The sequence below is a fragment of the Acanthochromis polyacanthus genome, chromosome 3 (assembly GCF_021347895.1).
Source record: "Acanthochromis polyacanthus isolate Apoly-LR-REF ecotype Palm Island chromosome 3, KAUST_Apoly_ChrSc, whole genome shotgun sequence".
NCBI classification, from domain to species: Eukaryota; Metazoa; Chordata; class Actinopteri; family Pomacentridae; genus Acanthochromis; species Acanthochromis polyacanthus.
The window spans coordinates 28,156,172-28,174,425 of NC_067115.1; the positions used below are offsets into that span (position 1 = coordinate 28,156,172).

General features: G+C 39.4%; 1 protein-coding gene across 2 annotated transcripts in view; it reads left to right on the plus strand.

The window, feature by feature from the left end:
• gstcd (glutathione S-transferase, C-terminal domain containing) overlaps positions 1-18,254 on the plus strand; it is a 457,968-nt gene that overhangs the window by 4,376 nt on the left and 435,338 nt on the right. For both annotated transcript variants that reach the window (XR_007940647.1, XM_022193732.2), the window contains exons 4-5: positions 422-691; positions 7,574-7,667. Coding sequence is in view for 1 of the 2 variants with exons in the window: in XM_022193732.2 (XP_022049424.2) it covers positions 422-691; positions 7,574-7,667 (364 nt within the window). In the remaining variant the exon portion in view is untranslated. The remainder of the gene's footprint in view (positions 1-421; positions 692-7,573; positions 7,668-18,254) is intronic.

Below are 18,254 nucleotides of genomic sequence, written 5' to 3' on the forward strand. Positions count from 1 at the left end.
GTTTCCAGTTTCACACTCAGCCTAGCGTGTCTCCTGTTAACGGCCATCACTGTCCACGACACACGCAGCCACAGTGAATCCTTTCCAGTCCACCCACTCGTCATACTGCAAAGTGCCCCCTTCTTCTATCGGGTTCCTCTCCCCGTGTCTTCCACACATGAAACTGACACAGCGTCTCTGATCGTGTCTTTGTTTGTGTCGTTTTCCCTCCCTACCTGCCAACTCTGTTTTGATGTTTTTTTTTTTCCCTGCCGGCCCCTTGTGTGTGTCCATCCGTCAGTGTGATGAGTGAATTCTGTTGAAACCTGACATCCCGCTTCACTGGAGATGACACGTCCGTTGAGTCACTTAATCAATATTTTCTTGTTTTCCCCCACCCCCCCTTCCTTTACTCTTTTATTCCTCTGATGGTCTTTAACAGTGTTCCCTCCGAACCCATGCTGCGAGCACACTACATCATCTCCCCCACCTCCTGCGTTGGTACAGCCGTGTTCAGGAGGTACCCGGGGTGCTTCGGGCAGCCGAGGCTTGTGGGATACTCCTCTCCGACCCCCGAGTTCCCACATCCGGCCTCCCAGAGCCGTCTGCAGAGGACAACCCAGCAAACCTACTGTTACAAGAGGAAGACCAGGAGGTGACCACACAGCTTCCTTTTGTTGGCGGACCCAGGCCTACAATCACGAAACTCAAAGTAAATGACTACTTTCCCTTACTTACACTGCTGTTCAAAAGTTTGGGGTCACTCAGAAATGTCCTTATTTTGAAAGAAAAGCATTTTTTTAAAATGAAAAAAACGGAAGATTAATCAGAAATCCAGTCTAGACATTGTTAATGAGGTAAATGACTATTCTAGATGGAAACGGCTGATTTTTAATGAATATCTCCATAGGGGTACAGAGGAACATTTCCAGCAACCATCACTCCTGTGTTCTAATGCTACATTGTGTTAGCTAATGGTGTTGAAACTAGTGGTGAGACGCGATTACGAAAATCTATCTAATTAATTAGAGCCTTTGTAATTAATTAATCGCAATAATTACATTTTGTCAAATAGCAATATTTGGCAAAATAAGCAAAGTTTTTAAAATCTGAATAAATTTTGGTTGACGATTGAATCAATGAAGACGCGCATGTGAACTTCAACCCTATATTATCATTTATATCATATGTGATACATGTGTTTCTGAGACCCCAATCTCATCAAATGATAAATGGTTAAATAAATACGACAAAACTAGTTTCTATTTCTAAAATTCACATTGTTGTGAGCAAAATATTGCCAAAACTGCCCAGTGTATCAAATATGACACATAAAATTGCCATATGTAAAATTAAATGGCAGTTTACTTTTTTGTGGATTATGTTAAAGAAGTTCAGTTCCAAAAAAAATTGAATTTTCTGCCTATTTTTTGATAGGTCAGGCAGGCTTTACAGAGTGAAACAATGTTATGTTTCATTTATATTTATTGTTCATTTTTCATCTGTCTACTACATTCACAGATTACTGCAAACTCAAAGTCCATTTATAGCTATTTTATTCAACATTTTAAGACTTTTTGGAAACTCAAGCACTTTCATTGCCTTGAAAAGTGGTCTGTTATGGGATGGCTACACCGTTTCCCAGTACCATGACTGTCATAGCTAACGTTAGCTCTGGTGCTAACAGCAACATGTTTAGCATTGAGGTGAAGCCGTCGACTTGAAGTGCTGCGGTGACGAGAAAACTCTTTGTTGCACAATTTACACACAACCACACTTTTGTCCAAGCTGCTGTTGGGAAGTTTCTTTAAAAGAAGACTTTCTGCTCAACAAGCTCAATGCAGTCTCATCTTCCAGACCAAAACAGACCTTAGGTTATTACCGCCATCTACTGGGCTGGAGTGTGCATCAGTGTTACCATTGTGCCAGAAATTAGGAACTGAGAAAGGTGTGATTAAATGTGTTTATTTTTTTACCGTGTAATTTTTAGATAATCATGTTGAAAGGCTAAGTGATGATTTGAAAACCCTTGTGCAATTATGTTAGCACATGAATACAAATGTGAGTTTTCATGGAAAACATGAAATTGCCTGGGTGGCCCCAAACTTTTGAACAGTAGTGTATTTCTCAACTTGTTTTTCCTTTATATGCTCTTCAGCACACACGTACACTGACCTGAAATGTAAGGAGCTGTCTCCTAGTGTCCCTTCACAGCACATGGAGGGTTTGCAGGCTCCAACTGCTTGTTAACTATTATCCCTGTAATTTCACGCTTCCATTTTCTGCTGATTGCGCCTTCAAGAGTGCGGCTCTCACTTAATGTTTTAGCTTCTGGCAGACTTTCCTAATTGTTGAATTTTTCATCTTTCTGCCAGTGCTTTCGCTTTTAGTGTGAAAATTAACATTTTAAGTGGGTTTTTAAAAACTTCAGGACACTTGTCTATTTACATTATTTTCTTCCCGTAGGTGTTTACTTTAGCAGCACATTTACAGTTAAGACAAAGTAACAAAAAAGTGACCTCTCTTAAAAGAATAGCAATTTGTTTGTAAGAACAGTATCTTACTGCCCTTCGGTGCTTTTCAGAGCGCTCATTCCAGTATTCTCAGTGGATCCTTTTTGCCACTTGCAATAGTGCAGACGGTGCACATTCGGCTTATGCTCATTTCAGGTGCAATAAAAACAATGAATCCAGTCCAAAACAAAACAAAGTTTTATAGACACACTAAGTTGTTTATAGTAATGGCTAAAATTTTTAGTGTAAAGACACGAGCCGACACACACTCCTAACACAATCCACTCCACACTCTTAAAGTGCAGTTCCCCCAGGAAGCATTGGCAAGGCACTTACACAGTTGCACACATTTATAGTTTTCTTAGCACCATAAGACCTCAGATATTACCTCTGCAGCATTTGGACTAGGTTTTGCAGAGGGAGATAAGCAGACCCAGCTGTATAAAAGGAGACAGTCCTCTCCACCCTGACTAACCTCTCACTACTGAGCCTTCAGACTGTTCTCTTGGCGTTGTTGCTCTCCTCTCTCAGCAAAGATTTTTCTATGATTTCCTGCTGGCAAAATTTGCATAACTATGCGATATTAACTGACCGAAAAAATGGGAAGGAAGAAAACAGTACAGGAGTGTTTTTAGAACGTGGATGAGGCTGAGTAAGCTGGGTGGCCAGGATGGGATGTGTCTTAAGCGTGTCCTGTTGACGGATGAAATTTAGTTAGACCCAGATGTGCACAAATGACAGTTTTCACGGCCGGTTGAAATCAGACATTAAAACTGTGGAGGATGTTTGCACACATACACACACATACACAACGGCCACCATTCCGTCTGTGCCTAAAGGGATTACAAGGATGGCTACGTGTCGCCACCATCATGTCTGCAGTGCAGCTGTTGTGTTGTCTTGGCCACTGTGCCTGGGTGTGTGTGCATACGTCCTCATATGTGACAGTGTGTGTTCCAGCAAAGCAAGTGCATGGAGACAGATCGGTCTGCCTTCTGACATGGTGACAATCGATCCTTCACTGCTGCTAACCAGAGGCACCGGGCTCATCTCGCTACACTATCCACAATATAAATGGCTCATAAACTCTGCCTCTTTCTCACTCCAGTTAACACACACCCATGCATGCCAGTCAAACTGCCTGTGCAATGAGCTGTAAAGACACAACCTGTGATCTAAATGTATGGGTAAACAAAAGTGCAGCCCCAATGCCAAAATCAAGATCCTGCACTATCGCTTCCCAACAAGGGCAAAAAATACACAGCACTTGAAAAGATACCACTAAAAGCAGGAGGTTTTCCAGAAAACAGGATTACTGTTTTAACAAGATCAATTTAGTATAAACTAAGAGAAATCTATGATTTTCTGTTAGATGAACTGGGTTCAAAGGGAATCTGGTGTTTCAGAAATAAGGCTGTATGTGTTCTTCTGGGAACTCTCTGAAACCAGTGAGCTTTATAGTAGGATACTTAAACCAATTAGTCTTCATTTTGCCCTGAAGCTTAGCGGAGCAACCAAAATTTACTTTTTCCAGGTGATGTCCACCTTAATTCAGCTTCAGAATATGACTGAAGTACAGTTCTACTGGACTTTTAATTCAATCAGTAAAGATCACTTGGACCATGGCTTTAGAAGGAATCGCTTGTTTTGATGAAATGAATTCAAACTTATCAAGATAGGCCCAGCTTTACTTGCTGAGATACCTCATACACTTCCACCCAGTGAGCAAAGGACTTCCAGGCCCTTTGCAATACAAGTCAGCACAGCAATTTTCTAATACTGCAGTTTATGGTGTTGTGTGAAACTTGTCATACAACACAGCATCTCACTGTTTAGACAACAATAGTGTTCCTTGCAGGACCGTTGTATTGCTTTGCATAATATTATAGTGTTTCATACTGCAGTGTTTACATTTTTCTGATCGCTCAGGTGTTTTACTTTCAAACTGAAATTGAGTGTCAAGTTGAATCCCTACAAAATGTATGTAATTTTTAAAATCTTATTATTTGGTGTACCTCAGTTTTGCTTTAATAACAGCATGCGCTTGAGATACATGTTCTCAATAAGCTTGGGTGAAAACCTTAAAACCCATGTTATCCTAGCATGATTTAACGGTGTTCCACTGCCATACTAGTGATGCCAGGAATGTCTTACTTTCTCAATTTTGAGGTGTCAGTTATGAATGTTCACTAGCACTGAGGTGAGGTGACTGTGGAGGGAAGTCCATGACAGTCAGTGCCAAGCAGCAATCTCTGGGGCGAAAGAACATAAAGCCAGCGCAAAATTGTCAAAAACTGCAGTTCCTCAAATAGCCACTTGAGGCTGACACAAAAACAGACTCAATTACTGTTAAAATCCATGACCTCCATATTAAGTGTTAAGTGTTAAGTGGAGTTAAGTGACGATCGGCGTACGTTTGTCTGTCTGTTGGCAGCATTACTCAAAAACTGACAGACTTGGATGAAATTTTAAGGGAAGGTCAGAAATGACACAAGGACCAAGTGATTAGATTTTAGCAGTGATGCAGCTTATAGTCTGGATCCACGGATTTGTTCATGATTTCTGCATCATTGTGAGATGGCGGCACGGCGTCACTGTAACTATGACAACAAGTGAACACTACATCAGCTGCCTGCTGATAATCACATGATTGAGATCGTACTACAAATCGACCACTGTAGATTTATCGGGACTTATCCATCAGAAATGATAAAACAACTTGGCAGCCTTGGAGGAATACTGTGCTCTTTGTGTACTTTTCTCATTTTTTTATGTGACTCACTCCTTTAAATTGCATTAAGTCTTGAAATTAACCCGTTAAGCTTCAGTGTTTCGCCCACGGAACACTTTGAGATCTGCATAAGCATTTCCTTAAATGTCTGAAGCTGCAAATGCGATTATACAAACACTATACACCGATGGAAAGCTTAGATTCTCATGAATCCGCCGGTATAAACCACTTTCAGATGTGATTACCACAGCGGGTAATATAAACACATTTGTCCAACAAACAATGAATATCCATCCATCCGTTCTCTGTACACGGCTTCAACGTACACAGCGCAACTCACATTTGCGGGTTCATTTTTACACACAGATGAAAATATTCCACAAAAAACGGCCATAATCCAACCTTGGACATCCAGACGAAACAAGCCAGTAAAATATTTTGTCCAAAACATGTCTTGAAGTCGATATATAATCCACGAATAGGTCGTTTTCGAGGAAATGCCCTCACGATGTGCATCCAATATTCCCTGTATTTCTCGTCATATTTTTATTATCCCCCACCTCCACGAAGTGGAAAAGGGGGATATAGGTTTGGCCTCCGTCCGTCCGTCTGTCCGTCCGTCCGTCCGTCCGTCCATCTGTGCGTCCGACATGAAGGGGACAGCTTTTCTCGGAAACTATTACAGCTAGGATTACGAAATTTAGTATGTAGCTTCACACCATGGACACCTTGATCAAGTTCGAAAACAAGACCTGTGCGATAATATTTAACAGAGTTATGGCCCTTGATCACTATTTTGGATATAGACTCATAGACATCACATGTGGCGGGGGATATTGACGACCATGTCGTCTTGTTTACAAATAAAATATTAGCGATTTTTTTTTTTTGTACTGAAAATGGCTGGAATTGACTGCAGCTTATAGGGCTATGGGTGTGGAGACGCCATGTTACAGTAATGTTTGCATGACAAGTCTCAGGTCTACCCATGCACCAACTCTTTGCTCATTTTTGGATTAGACAGGGTTTGGGAAAAGTCAGGTACTGCTTAGATTTTAACAACTATGGTCAGCATACCTTGTGCTTCTTTGTGCATTAAATGGTTCGTGTAATTAGTGCTTTGTTATATATTCTTCTCTGAAAAAGATGCAAACCTTGTCTCTGAAGAATGGGGTGCTACTTCTCCTTAGCCAACACATCAATGAGTTGGTAATTCCTTTATTTATTTGCACACCGGAATTCTTATTTCTTTAATTGCTTTTAAAATCATCAAATTGTTTGATTTTTCATGAAATTATGATAGATTTTAGAGTGGTCTCAGACCTTTAGTTTCCACTTGATACATAAAAATACATATGAAGCTATTTAACTGTGTATGCCTTGCAGTAATATAGCCTGGGCAATATAGGAAATATATTCACAACGCTTTGGAATACCATTACACTTTTATAATACTCTCTTCTCTAACACTTAGGTCTGTTTTCTTCTGATTTACACTTAATTATTGTAGAATTACACTGCAAAAGCGTTTATTTCTTGGACTGTACACAAGTTTTAGGCACTAAAAAAATGAAAGATCTTTAAAAAAAATGCTTTAAATATTTATTTTTTGTCCATTAGCTTCAGATAAAAGGAACTGCATGAAACAAAACGGCAAACCAAATCAATACTTGGTGGCATCCTCACTGCCTTCAAACAGCATTAATTCCCCTCGGTAAATGTTCACACAATTTTTAAGATACTTGGCAGGAAGGTTGTTCGTAGATTCTTGGAGAAATTGCAGCAGCGGCTTCTGTTTCTTTATGTAATCCCACACTGAGCCCGTAATGTTGAGATAAGGGTTCTGTGGGGTCGTTGTCATGCTGCAGAATGAATTTCAGGACTGATCAGATGCCTCCCAGATGGTGCTGAGTGATGAATTTAAATGTGAACATCTAAAGTAGCCTTTCAAAAAGTTCTGCACACATATATATTTCACAATAAGTAGTTAAATAGCAGTGGCCATGTACATTCATCGAGTGGCCGTCCACTCATGTGAAGGCCCGTCATGATGTACTGTCTTTGGGTTTTCATCTTCTTACATCGAAAGCACAAAAAAAAAAAAGTCCTTTACCTTGTTTGTCAATGTTTTTTTCTGGAATGTATTTGCACCGGCTGACCGTGAGCACATACTGTACTGGTCAATGAACGTTCTCTCCTGAGAGCGTATAAGTGGAGCTTCAGTTTACTGTTCGCAGAAATGAACTGAATATTCCTCTCTTCTTTACAACCACTTAGACCAGAGACCTCGAGACCGTATAGGTGTTTCTATGGTAACGTGTATTTGTGTGTGCATAAATTCTTTCTCTAGGAAAACGGCATCGAGTCCGTCTTCGCTACTCATCCCTGCCCTTCCTGGACCCTCCCATGGGACAGCTTACCAGGAGCTATCAACCCCACTGAAGGTAGTCGGATCTTGCCTCGTGGCTCTCCTCTCTGCTTCCTTCATCTTCATTTTGCCCTTCTGCCCTCTCAGTCTTTTCAGCGCTCCTTTGATCTGACTTTTTTTTTTCATAATCTCTTTCTGTGTTTTCTTGTTCTTTACTCTCACTAAATTCTTCTCTCTCTGTCTTTACACCATTTTCACATCCCCCATGTCTTTATTTGGCATACCTCTACATTAATACACACTCCCTTTTTTTTTTTTCCTTCCCTTCTTTCAACGCTTGGTCAGATTGAGAACAAATACATTCATGTTGTATATGTAGCGAGTCGCCTGCATAAATATTTACATCAAACCCTCCTGTACTGCTGTGGCCTGGTGATTTTCAGTGGCACTATGGCCTGACACTTTCTGTTCATCCTCAGTTGGATGTGGTTCCCCATGAGGCCCTACATGTCTTACCGTCCTTATGTCGTGTTGTGAAAGTGTGAAATAGATCTGTGACAGGGGGAGACTCAGCACAATAGAAGCACACACAACTAATGCGCGATGTGGAACTTGTACTTATGCCTTAGTGGATACTGATTGCTGTGAAAGCAGTATCTAATAGACAGTGGAAGGATTGTTGATTGCTGCCCCAGGTGGCACTGGTGAAGCAGACAGAAGAAATCTCACTTGTTTTTTTTCCTCTCTCTTGCTCTTGCCTGCAATGTTTCTCTTCTTATTAGTGAGACGTCTGTGCCGGTAGTGATGCTAAATAGTGTTTGTGCATGTGTTGCAGCAGCTGCAATGCATCAGTGTTACTGTTCTGGGAAAATGGAGGAGGTTGATAAATGCACACATGTATGCATGTGATGAATATTTAAATCTGTCGTTTCTTTTCTTTCTTCCTTTCATTTTCACTTGTGTGGAAAATTGTGACAAGCGGAAGTTCGTTCTCACCGTTTACTTCCTCCGGTCGTCAGAGAACATGGAAAAATGAAGCAAAGAAGGCATTTTATTGTTAAGATATGAATGGTACCATAACTTCAGCCTCTGTTTTCACATTATGTGTTGTGCAGATCTAACTTCCACTGCATTTACCATGTTAGGGGACCATTTCTTTGACTCTAAACAGCTACAGAAATAAAGGGCGAGTTAGGAAATTTTGCTCCTGTAACACCTTCGAAATGACATGGTACTAGGAAAGACAAAAGAAATTACATATTAAACTAATTGAACAGAAAATATACTTATCCTCCTGAGAACCAAGGGGAAAAAGTGTATTTCAATCTAACCTTTTTGTGATTTTCTGCCTTTTTGGAGCTAAAACAGCAACTCACAATTTAGAATTTTATCAAAATATTTTATTTTAAAGACAACAGAACAATTTTACCCTTAAAAAAAACAGCAACACTTTGAATTAACAATAGGCTGACAAGAAAACAAGAATGTCAGCCTATTTTCTAATGAAACTTTAAGAAACTAAATTAAATAACAGTCTTGTAAATATTTAAAAAGTTGAATGATAAACGGTAATAAACAGCTATTTATGTATTGCATTACAATTACATTCAGCATGTTTATTACCCCACAAAGAAATGTGTTTTGGGGCAGAAATTTGAATGAAAGCAACGAAGTAGCCATCTAGTTAGCTATTATCTAACCCCATTGAATTGTTCTCATGTCCATATCAGCTGACATTCATAAAGGGGCTATTATTTTTCCTGACAAAAAGTTTAACTGACAAAATTAATAATTCCTGACATGTTCATAAAACAGAAAATATATGATTACCATTGGTAAAACAATGATATCTTTGCAATATTCAACTTCTGTCTTTTCTCGACAGGAGCGTCTCCATTTTGTCTCAGCATGAAAACAAAGTTCCCCTCATCCCACCCAATCACTTTAGATGTCATTGGAGAGGCCAGCATGTCCTCTATTGAGCACATCAGGATTTAGTATAGTAGCTCAAATGAGTCAGAAGATAGAGATCAAATACAAATGGCCAGTACAGAGGACATAAATGAATGGGCCAGGTCTCTGGAGGATAACATACCTACTCTGCAGTAATGCCAGGGTTTGTTTTGCTCACCTTATTTACTAGTCTGTGAGCCATCATGCTGTTTTGCTTTGGGGGTTTGCTGCATATCATGATGGTAATTATCACTTGGTATTTCTATTCTCATTGATTCAGCAAACACATTCACAACAAATAAGTTTTTTTTTTTAAATTACTGTTACTGATTTATCTGTTGGTGTGAATATTCCATTCACAACAATATTTAAACAGTTTGTTACTCAGAATTAGGCTAAATATGGAATGCAGTCAGCAATATGAACAAAGTCAAATAAGTTTTTATTGTGTTTTCACCGCATAACCTGAGATCATAGTAAAGACTGTTAAGTTTAAGTGGTGACTTTCATTTTGAATTAGAGTGTGTCACTACTACAGATTTACAGTGTCAGAATTGTAGCATTTTATGTTTTAAGTAGGAAACATTATACAGACATAAAAATGGTATATTATTTAACATTTGTCTGCCTATTTAATTTGTTTTTAAATCAATAAAATCTGCAACTCTTCATAGAGGCAAGATAGCTGAAAACATATAGTGACTGTTGCATCGCGTGTGTTAAAGAAAAGATGTGAAGTGTGCATTAATTGAAATATTGGGCTATTGGATATTGGACATTGTAATGTTTAGGAAGCATGCTATTGAACACATTTGTCATTGTAGCATGTTAGCATACCGATATCTGCATATAGCAGTAAAACCAAAGTACAGGAATGTCACTAGTTTTTCTCATATTTTTTCGTAAACTAAATTATTGCTCTAATTTTGATAATTGCTGCTTGGTGAAAGGCCTGTGCAGTGGATCAGTGGTCAGCACTGTTGCTTTGCGGCTATAAGATTCCGGTTCGCGTCCCGCCTTCCCGGGATCTTTCTGCATGGAGTTTACATGTTCTCCTTGTGCATGCGTGGGTTTTCTCCAGCTTCCTCCCTCAGTCCAAAAACATGCTGAGGTTAACTGGTGATTCTAAATTGTCTGTAGGTGTGAATGTGTGTGTGTGCTTGTCTGTCTCTACAGGGGGTCCTCGAGTTATGTCGGAATTCCATTCCTACAGCGTGATGTAACTCGATTTTTTATGTAAATGGGAACTCATACTGTACATAAGTACCAATGTCACTCACCTACGCTGACATAGTATATCTAATTTCACTTCCATGGAGATGGCTTTCCTTTTCTTCGAAGCACTTGGGAGCCATAATGAAGGGCAAAAAGTTTCCAAAAAACAACACAAACAAAAGTCAGCGAATGTAGCATAATCCAATATGGTGTACAACCGGCGAATGTACACAAAGCCATCTTCCTCGTGTAGCGCCACGTGTTGACCTATTTGTCCGCTTCACTCGCCTACTAGTTCCCACGCGAAATTTGTCTTAACATTGCAAACACCGTACATCGGAATGATGGAACACGACTTCCTTAATCAGTTTATGGGAGATGGTGATGTAACCACGAAATGCTGTAGGTTGAGGGCGTTGAGGAATATTTAAATTAGAACATTTCTAAGCTTATAGTCGTACTGGAGGAAAGGCAGAGAAACACCAAAGTCAGCAGAATACACAGAACATTGATGTGCGAAATTTCACCAACGATATGGACGGACACCATCACTAGGATCATGCCACTAGCATTGCTGTTCATTTGTTCATTTGTCTGACTGCACTCTCCTGAAATTTGACTAGTTGTACGAAACGACACCCTCAAAACCACCCTATTCAACCCCTTAAAATTGAGTTTTTTGTTTTGTATCTATTTGTATAATGTGGTAACGTTACTAGTAAGAAAATGACAGAAATCCAGCTCTTTAACTTCATAGTCAACAATTCATTCAAAGTACAATGTGCTGGCTTAGAGCCAAACAGTTGCGAAGGTGTCATTATCCCACTACTTTTAAACTACGCAGCTCTCGCTCTCTTTGTTTACATCCATTTGCAGCAGATTAATGCGGCTCCACAGTGCCACTTAATCATCTATTTCGGTCTAAAAGCTCCTCCCCAAAACTCCACTGACATCTAAACACAAGTACTCTTGATGATGTGGGTAGTGTGTCTATTCTCAGAGCGGGAATCATGGAGAGAGACTAAATTTTAGCTGTCCCACTTTTGTCAGCACTCTACATGATAAACGGCACTGTTGATATCTCCTTCTGCAGTATTAGGCCGATAGGTAGGTAGCCCCTGCGTTTTAGTACAGTGCAATTAAAGAGGAAAAGAGACGAAAGGCAGCCAATTTGTCCTGAACCCCAGCGCGTGGGCTTTCCCATCCATCTGCTCCTACAGGACACACAAAAACGGCTGCACACATGCCTACATGCACAGTACTAGAGGGAAAATTGCAGCATTTTCTCCTTACGTATGCAGAACTATTTCCATACCTGTAAAGCTAATATATAGCATGCATAAGTCTGTGAAGCCTTATTCATATGTGCTGTCTTATCTTTTTCGTATACGTATATGCAGTTCATTCTGCAGGTACTTGAGTAGTTTGTTTTGGCTTCAGAGTAGTGGATTTCAAGTGAAGTAATGTGAATGAAGTGCAGACTCATTTGAGTGTTTACATCCACTTCTAATGTGTGCAACTTTTAGCCTCCATGATCCATACTCCAGATGGATAAAAAAGGCCACAATTTGTGCCCACAGAATAAATGTAAACACCTCCAGGCACCCTTAAAGCAGCACTTCAACCCTGCAGTTGTTTGAAATCCATTGTGCTGGTTTAGGGCCAAAACAATGAAGAACAGATCACTGCCTCAGTTCTTTGTGACTGCACAGTGTATTTCCTTCAGATATGCTTCATATCTACCTCCACGTCTCAAAAGAAGATAAAGACATTCATTTATTCATTCATCTCTATAAGATGTGTTTTGCTCCATGCTGTATATTGCACCAAGCCTAGTGACGGATTTGCATTCAGTGATAACAAATCCTACACACTGACACTCAGGTATGCACAATATAGGAACAAAGGAACCTCTGTGAATGTGAGTTTTTGTGTTCTCCTTGTGCAGAGGGCTTCTTGACTAAATGGAGTGAGGGTTGTCTGCAAACAGGTAAACAGTGATGTGAATAGAAGGGTCATTGTACAGAGCAGCCAGCACCTTGTCTCCGGCACTTCACTTAATAGAGAGAGAAGGGGAGGTTGCAAATAAAGCAGGATAGAATGATGGAGTGTGTGACAGTAAGGGATTGAGATAGAGGTGAGACAGCAGGAGGAGGAACGAGGGTTATCAGGAGAAAACAAGGCAGGGGGAAAAGGGGTGAACGAGACAATGAGGCATTAAAAAGGGAGGGCTGCCGAGGAAACGGCATAGTTGTCATGCTTGAGACATGCTGTTATTAGGTCCTTCAGGGGTGTTTTGGTACAAGGAGATGAGATGAGTTCCCCTGTCTTTGTCTTAGGTTACAAGACTATGACAGAAGTTGAACTGCTGGACTGAAAACTGGCTCCATTTGTCTCTGTCTCCCTGCTTGGAGTGCAGTAGAGACATGATTGAGATTGCACAAACTCCACTGTCGGCTGTGGAGTTTTTTTTCTTGGCAAGTTTATAGAAACAATGAACCATAGGAAACGGAGCTAGAAATGCTACCAGCACTTCGGCATGAAATCCACATGTTCTCTTGTTAGGTGTAATTGGACTTGGAAACTCGGTGTAGGTGTGAAATTAAATCTCAAAACTCATTGGAAAGAAAGTCGGGTGAAATATTTCAAGTTTGATTTAAATATAAATGGTCGTTTGTACTGTTAAAAAAATGAAAGCAGGTGTCTGCTGCATTAGAACCGATGCCATCAGAGCAGAGAGAGGATGTGATCCATTTTGAATGCAAACATATTGATTTGATTATTGCCTCTAATGAGCTTCAATGTCACTTTTAAATCAATAAAAGCTATGAGGGCACCTCCACATACACTACTGTTCAAAAGTTTTGGGTCACACAGACAATTTCACACTTTGATTCATGTGCTAACATGTTTGCACAAGGATTTTCTAATCATCAATTATCCTTTCAGCACCATTAGCTAACACAATGTAGCATTAGAACACAGGAGTGATGGTTGCTGGAAATGTTCCTCTGTACCCCTGTGGAGATATTCCATTAATAATCAGCTGTTTCCAGCTAGAATAGTCATTTACCAAATTGGCAATGTCTAGACTGTATTTCTGATTCATTGAATGCCATCTTCCTTGAAAAAAACTGCTTTTATTTAAAAAAAGGGCATTTCTAAGTGACCCCAAACTTTTTTCAGTAGTGTATGTTCATAGCTACTTAGATGAATCCACCTAAATCAAGAAAAAACATCTATTGCAACAAAGATATGTAGGTGGTATCATAATGATTCTCAAATCAGATCTTTAAAGTTGGTGCAGAAGCTTTCATCTAATGTAAATGTAATGTAAATTATCTCTACAGATACCTACCACTGATTATATGTAGATAAAACATTATGTGAAGTGTAATGTTAGACAGCAGTGTGAAAGAAATGGAATGGATGTCCAAATTGGAAGATAAAATAATTGCCATTTATTTATTTAAAGCTAATGACAGTCCATTAGAATAAAGTCCAGCTGGGAGATTTTGCACTGTCAAAAGCTCCGGCTTAAAAAAAAAAGTAGTAGTTAATGCAACGTGAAATTCATACATCAGGACTTTAATCCAATCAGGCTAATTATCTTCTCATAGGTTCAATAACAGTGTTATGATTTGCCTCAGGCAAAATCATACCCATAATATGCAGCTGAACTGAAGAATAAATCACCCCTGTGTCATCATAGTCATAGCCTAAACTTAAAAAAGAAAATACAGTAAAAGGGATGAGAAAAGAAACAGTACATATCCACCTACATAATACAATATGAGGAAGCGGTTATTGGATTGATATTCCATCATTGATGCATCTTACAGAGAAGCCTTCCTATTCCCAAACCAGCATGGTAAGCGTACGAGGTGTTTCTGGAAGCAAAACACGACAGATGTTTAACTACTCATTAGACCTGTGCACATTGTTGAGCAAACAAGCAAACCGGTGAAAAGCGTGGGCCACACTTCTGATGAGGAAAATATTTCTTTAGAGATTTAAAATTAGGAGGATGATGCAGGGAAACGTGTGTGAAGGAATAGAAAGTTCCAGCTCGGCTGCGAACATGGTTTCAAAAACAGTGTTTAATGCTGCCTCAGGACCCTGTGAAACCACTTAACTCTGCATGGATGTTATACTGCTGAATAGCCATTACTTCAACCCGTAAAACCCTGCATCAGCAGCCCTGCAGGCGAAGAAACATCATGATATAAATTTTCCACATACGAACAATACAGTGCAGAGAGCTTAACCTTACATCCCGACCTAAGAGACCAGAAATTTTACTTCACCTGCTTATATATGCACTACCGTTCAGAAGTTTGGGGTCACTTAGAATTGTCCTTATTCTGGAAAGAAAAGCATTTTTTCAATGAAGATGACATTAAATGAATCAGAAATCCAGTCTAGATATTGTTAATGTGGTAAATGACTGTTCTAGCTGGAATCAGCTGATTTTTAATGGAATATCTCCATAGGGGTACAGAGGACCATTTCCAGCAACCATCACTCCTGTGTTCTAATGCTACATTGTGTTAGCTAATGGTGTTGAAAGGCTCATTGATGATTAGAAAACCCTTGTGCAATTATGTTAGCACATGAATGAAAGTGAGTTTTCATGGAAAACATAAAATGGCCTGGGTGACACCAAACTTTTGAAAGGCAGTGTATACTAAAACTTAAGAGCTCCTTGAAATTACAGTGTAATTTGGGGCTGATTGCAGGGGAAATGAGGGCTGTATTCCAATCGATTGTTGCTGTACAAATGATCACAAGGTCACATAAACTTGCAAAGAAAATAAACATATGAACAGTAGTGTATATTAAAAAAAACAGCAACTCATAAACTAAAAATGTATTTTGTTGAAATATTTCTTTGTAACTGTCAGTTTGGACAAAAATGCATTTTCCCTCTCTACCTGTGGAGCGTTTGCACTACACTTTAGTCATCTGGCTGAATTGAGGTCCTTGTATGTGGATGTTTCTTCCTGTCCAGCTGTCAGGCTGAATGAATCTCTGCTGAGAGATGTACAGCCGGCTTAGGCACAAATCTGTTTAACTGTTATCACATTACCACATCAGCTTAGTCTTTCGATAATGTTGACTGATTCCCTCTCCCCTTCTCTACCTCTTGTTTTTCTCGAAGCACATCAGTGTTTTTTAGATTTGCTGTGAGTTCAGTACAAGTGACAAGGGCAAAGTTAAAGCACAGGGTGGGATTGTTTGTTCAGAAACAGCCTGTCTGCCTGTCAGATACTTTGCCATCCTCGGGCTTCTAACAGACTAATGTCTTGGGTGATCTCGATGTGAAGTTTTGTTGGCTGATGCTTTCTTCAGACGCCTGCTGTGTACAAACATTTCAAGTAAACCTGAGTGCCAGACCAGTTAAGATCTCTGTCCAGTTTCCCCGCCATAAATATAACTTACTGATTTTTGTCATCCCTCAGAAATCCAGCCCTCCAAATGCTTGTAATGAATGAAACATTCCGCCAGAGACTCTTTTGTGTTTGATCCAAGAATCTAAGCATGATTAGTAGGAATTGCAGTGGTTCTTCAGTAGTAAATGTGCCAGACAAACCTTGAATCTTAGGCCTCTTTCACATGTCCTTGAGACATACAGCAGATTTCCAAAATACTGGGAAAAAAACTAGAAAAAAAATGCAGAATCTACAGTGACTCTCTGAGGCTGCTAGTAGGCACAGTGGTACTTTGAGCTAAACTACAATGGAAGCATGCCAGCATGCTCACAATGAGGCTGTTTTTTCACATATTTCTTTAGTTAATCTTTAAGGCAAAGTGTGTTTACGTGTTTTACAGGTAGGATTATTGGTGTTATTAAGTTTAAATTGCCTCTTATTAAATCTATAGATCTGAGTGTTAAAAAAAAGTTTTCATATTTTTTGTCTCAAGTAGGAGACACAAAACTAGACAAAATGTTACAAAGTGACAAAAAAATGGACAAACGACAAAACAAGACAAAAATGACACAAAACAAGCAAGAATAAAGAGACCAAAAACACAAGCAAAACAAAAAGGAAACACAAAATGATAAAAACGTGACACAAATGGCAAAAGTCAGACAAAAAAGACAAAACAAAACAAGACAGAATATTCCAAAAATGAGACACAAAATGACAAAAATGAGACGAACAACAGAAGTCGGACAAAAACCAACATTATCAAGACAAAACATTACAATAACGAGACACAAAGCGACCAAAAAACTGGCAAACGACACTAGTGAGACAAAAAAAGACACAAAACGACAAAACCAAGACAAAAAAATTAGACAAACGACACAGAACTCAACAAAAAAGAGACAAAACATTAGACAAAAAGTTACACAGTGAAAAAATGGACAAACAAAAACGAAGCAAAAGACAAAAGCGTGAAACAAAACGACAAAAACGATACACAAAACAGTGAATACAGCAAAACACAAAATGACAAAAATGCGACAAACAGCACAAGCGAGAAAAGAACGAAACACAAACGAGAAATAAAATGACAAAAACATGAGACTAACGACAAAAGTCAGACAAAAACAAGACAAAAATGAGACGCAAAATCACAAAGAACAATGAGCAATACAGTGTTTTACTTCATGATCAAAACAACTTGTCATGGTCTAGAAATTATTTTAAATTTATATTTGCAGTTAATGTCTTTTCTGTAAGTTTTACACTTTACAAAATCATCCCACGGGCTGCATGTTTGCCATCTCTGGTGTAGAGCATATTTTTTACACAAGTCCACGTATATAATTTAAAAAATGCTCTTATTGAATGCCATTGAGGGTGTCTGTTTGTACTGCGTGCTGGCATTTGGTTAATACTTCATTCTCACGGGTTTACAGCTCCGAACAGCAGGCTGTGACTCCCAAATCACTCCTCTCATTCTCAATTAATTGAACTTATTAGAGCCTTTAAATTGGAGATTTAAAGATAGGCAGTAAACACGGGACCCAGCACAACAGGCAGCCAGCTTAGTTACTCCCAATTAGAGGGATAATTGGCACTTTATTTCTACAATTCAAGTTCAAACGTGTCTAGACTCCCTGGAGGTTCACCGCAGACTTTCGCTATTTGCAGGGATGTTTGAGTTGTGCCCATTTAAATGCAGAGCCACTGGCTGCCTCCATGATGAGCTCCTTGCAAATGTCATATCATGAATATTCATTTGTCTCCGTAGTTTTGTTTTGTTCGATAATCTCTGGTGAGGCATTGCGGTGTGGGTCTGGAGCGGGATGACAATTTGCCTAACCCTCAGCCAGCTTTTACTGAGTTTTGGATTACATAGTGTTTTCTTGCACTGTTTCAGTACACTTGTAATTAATTAGTGATTAGTGTTTTCAGCCCTGAGCAGAATGTAAAACCAAATCTCTCCTCCGCAGGCCTGTCCGTCGGAGCACAGTTTAACACGCCTCGTGTGTTTGAATTATAGATGATGATATTTGAAGGCTACAACAGATGGAATGTTT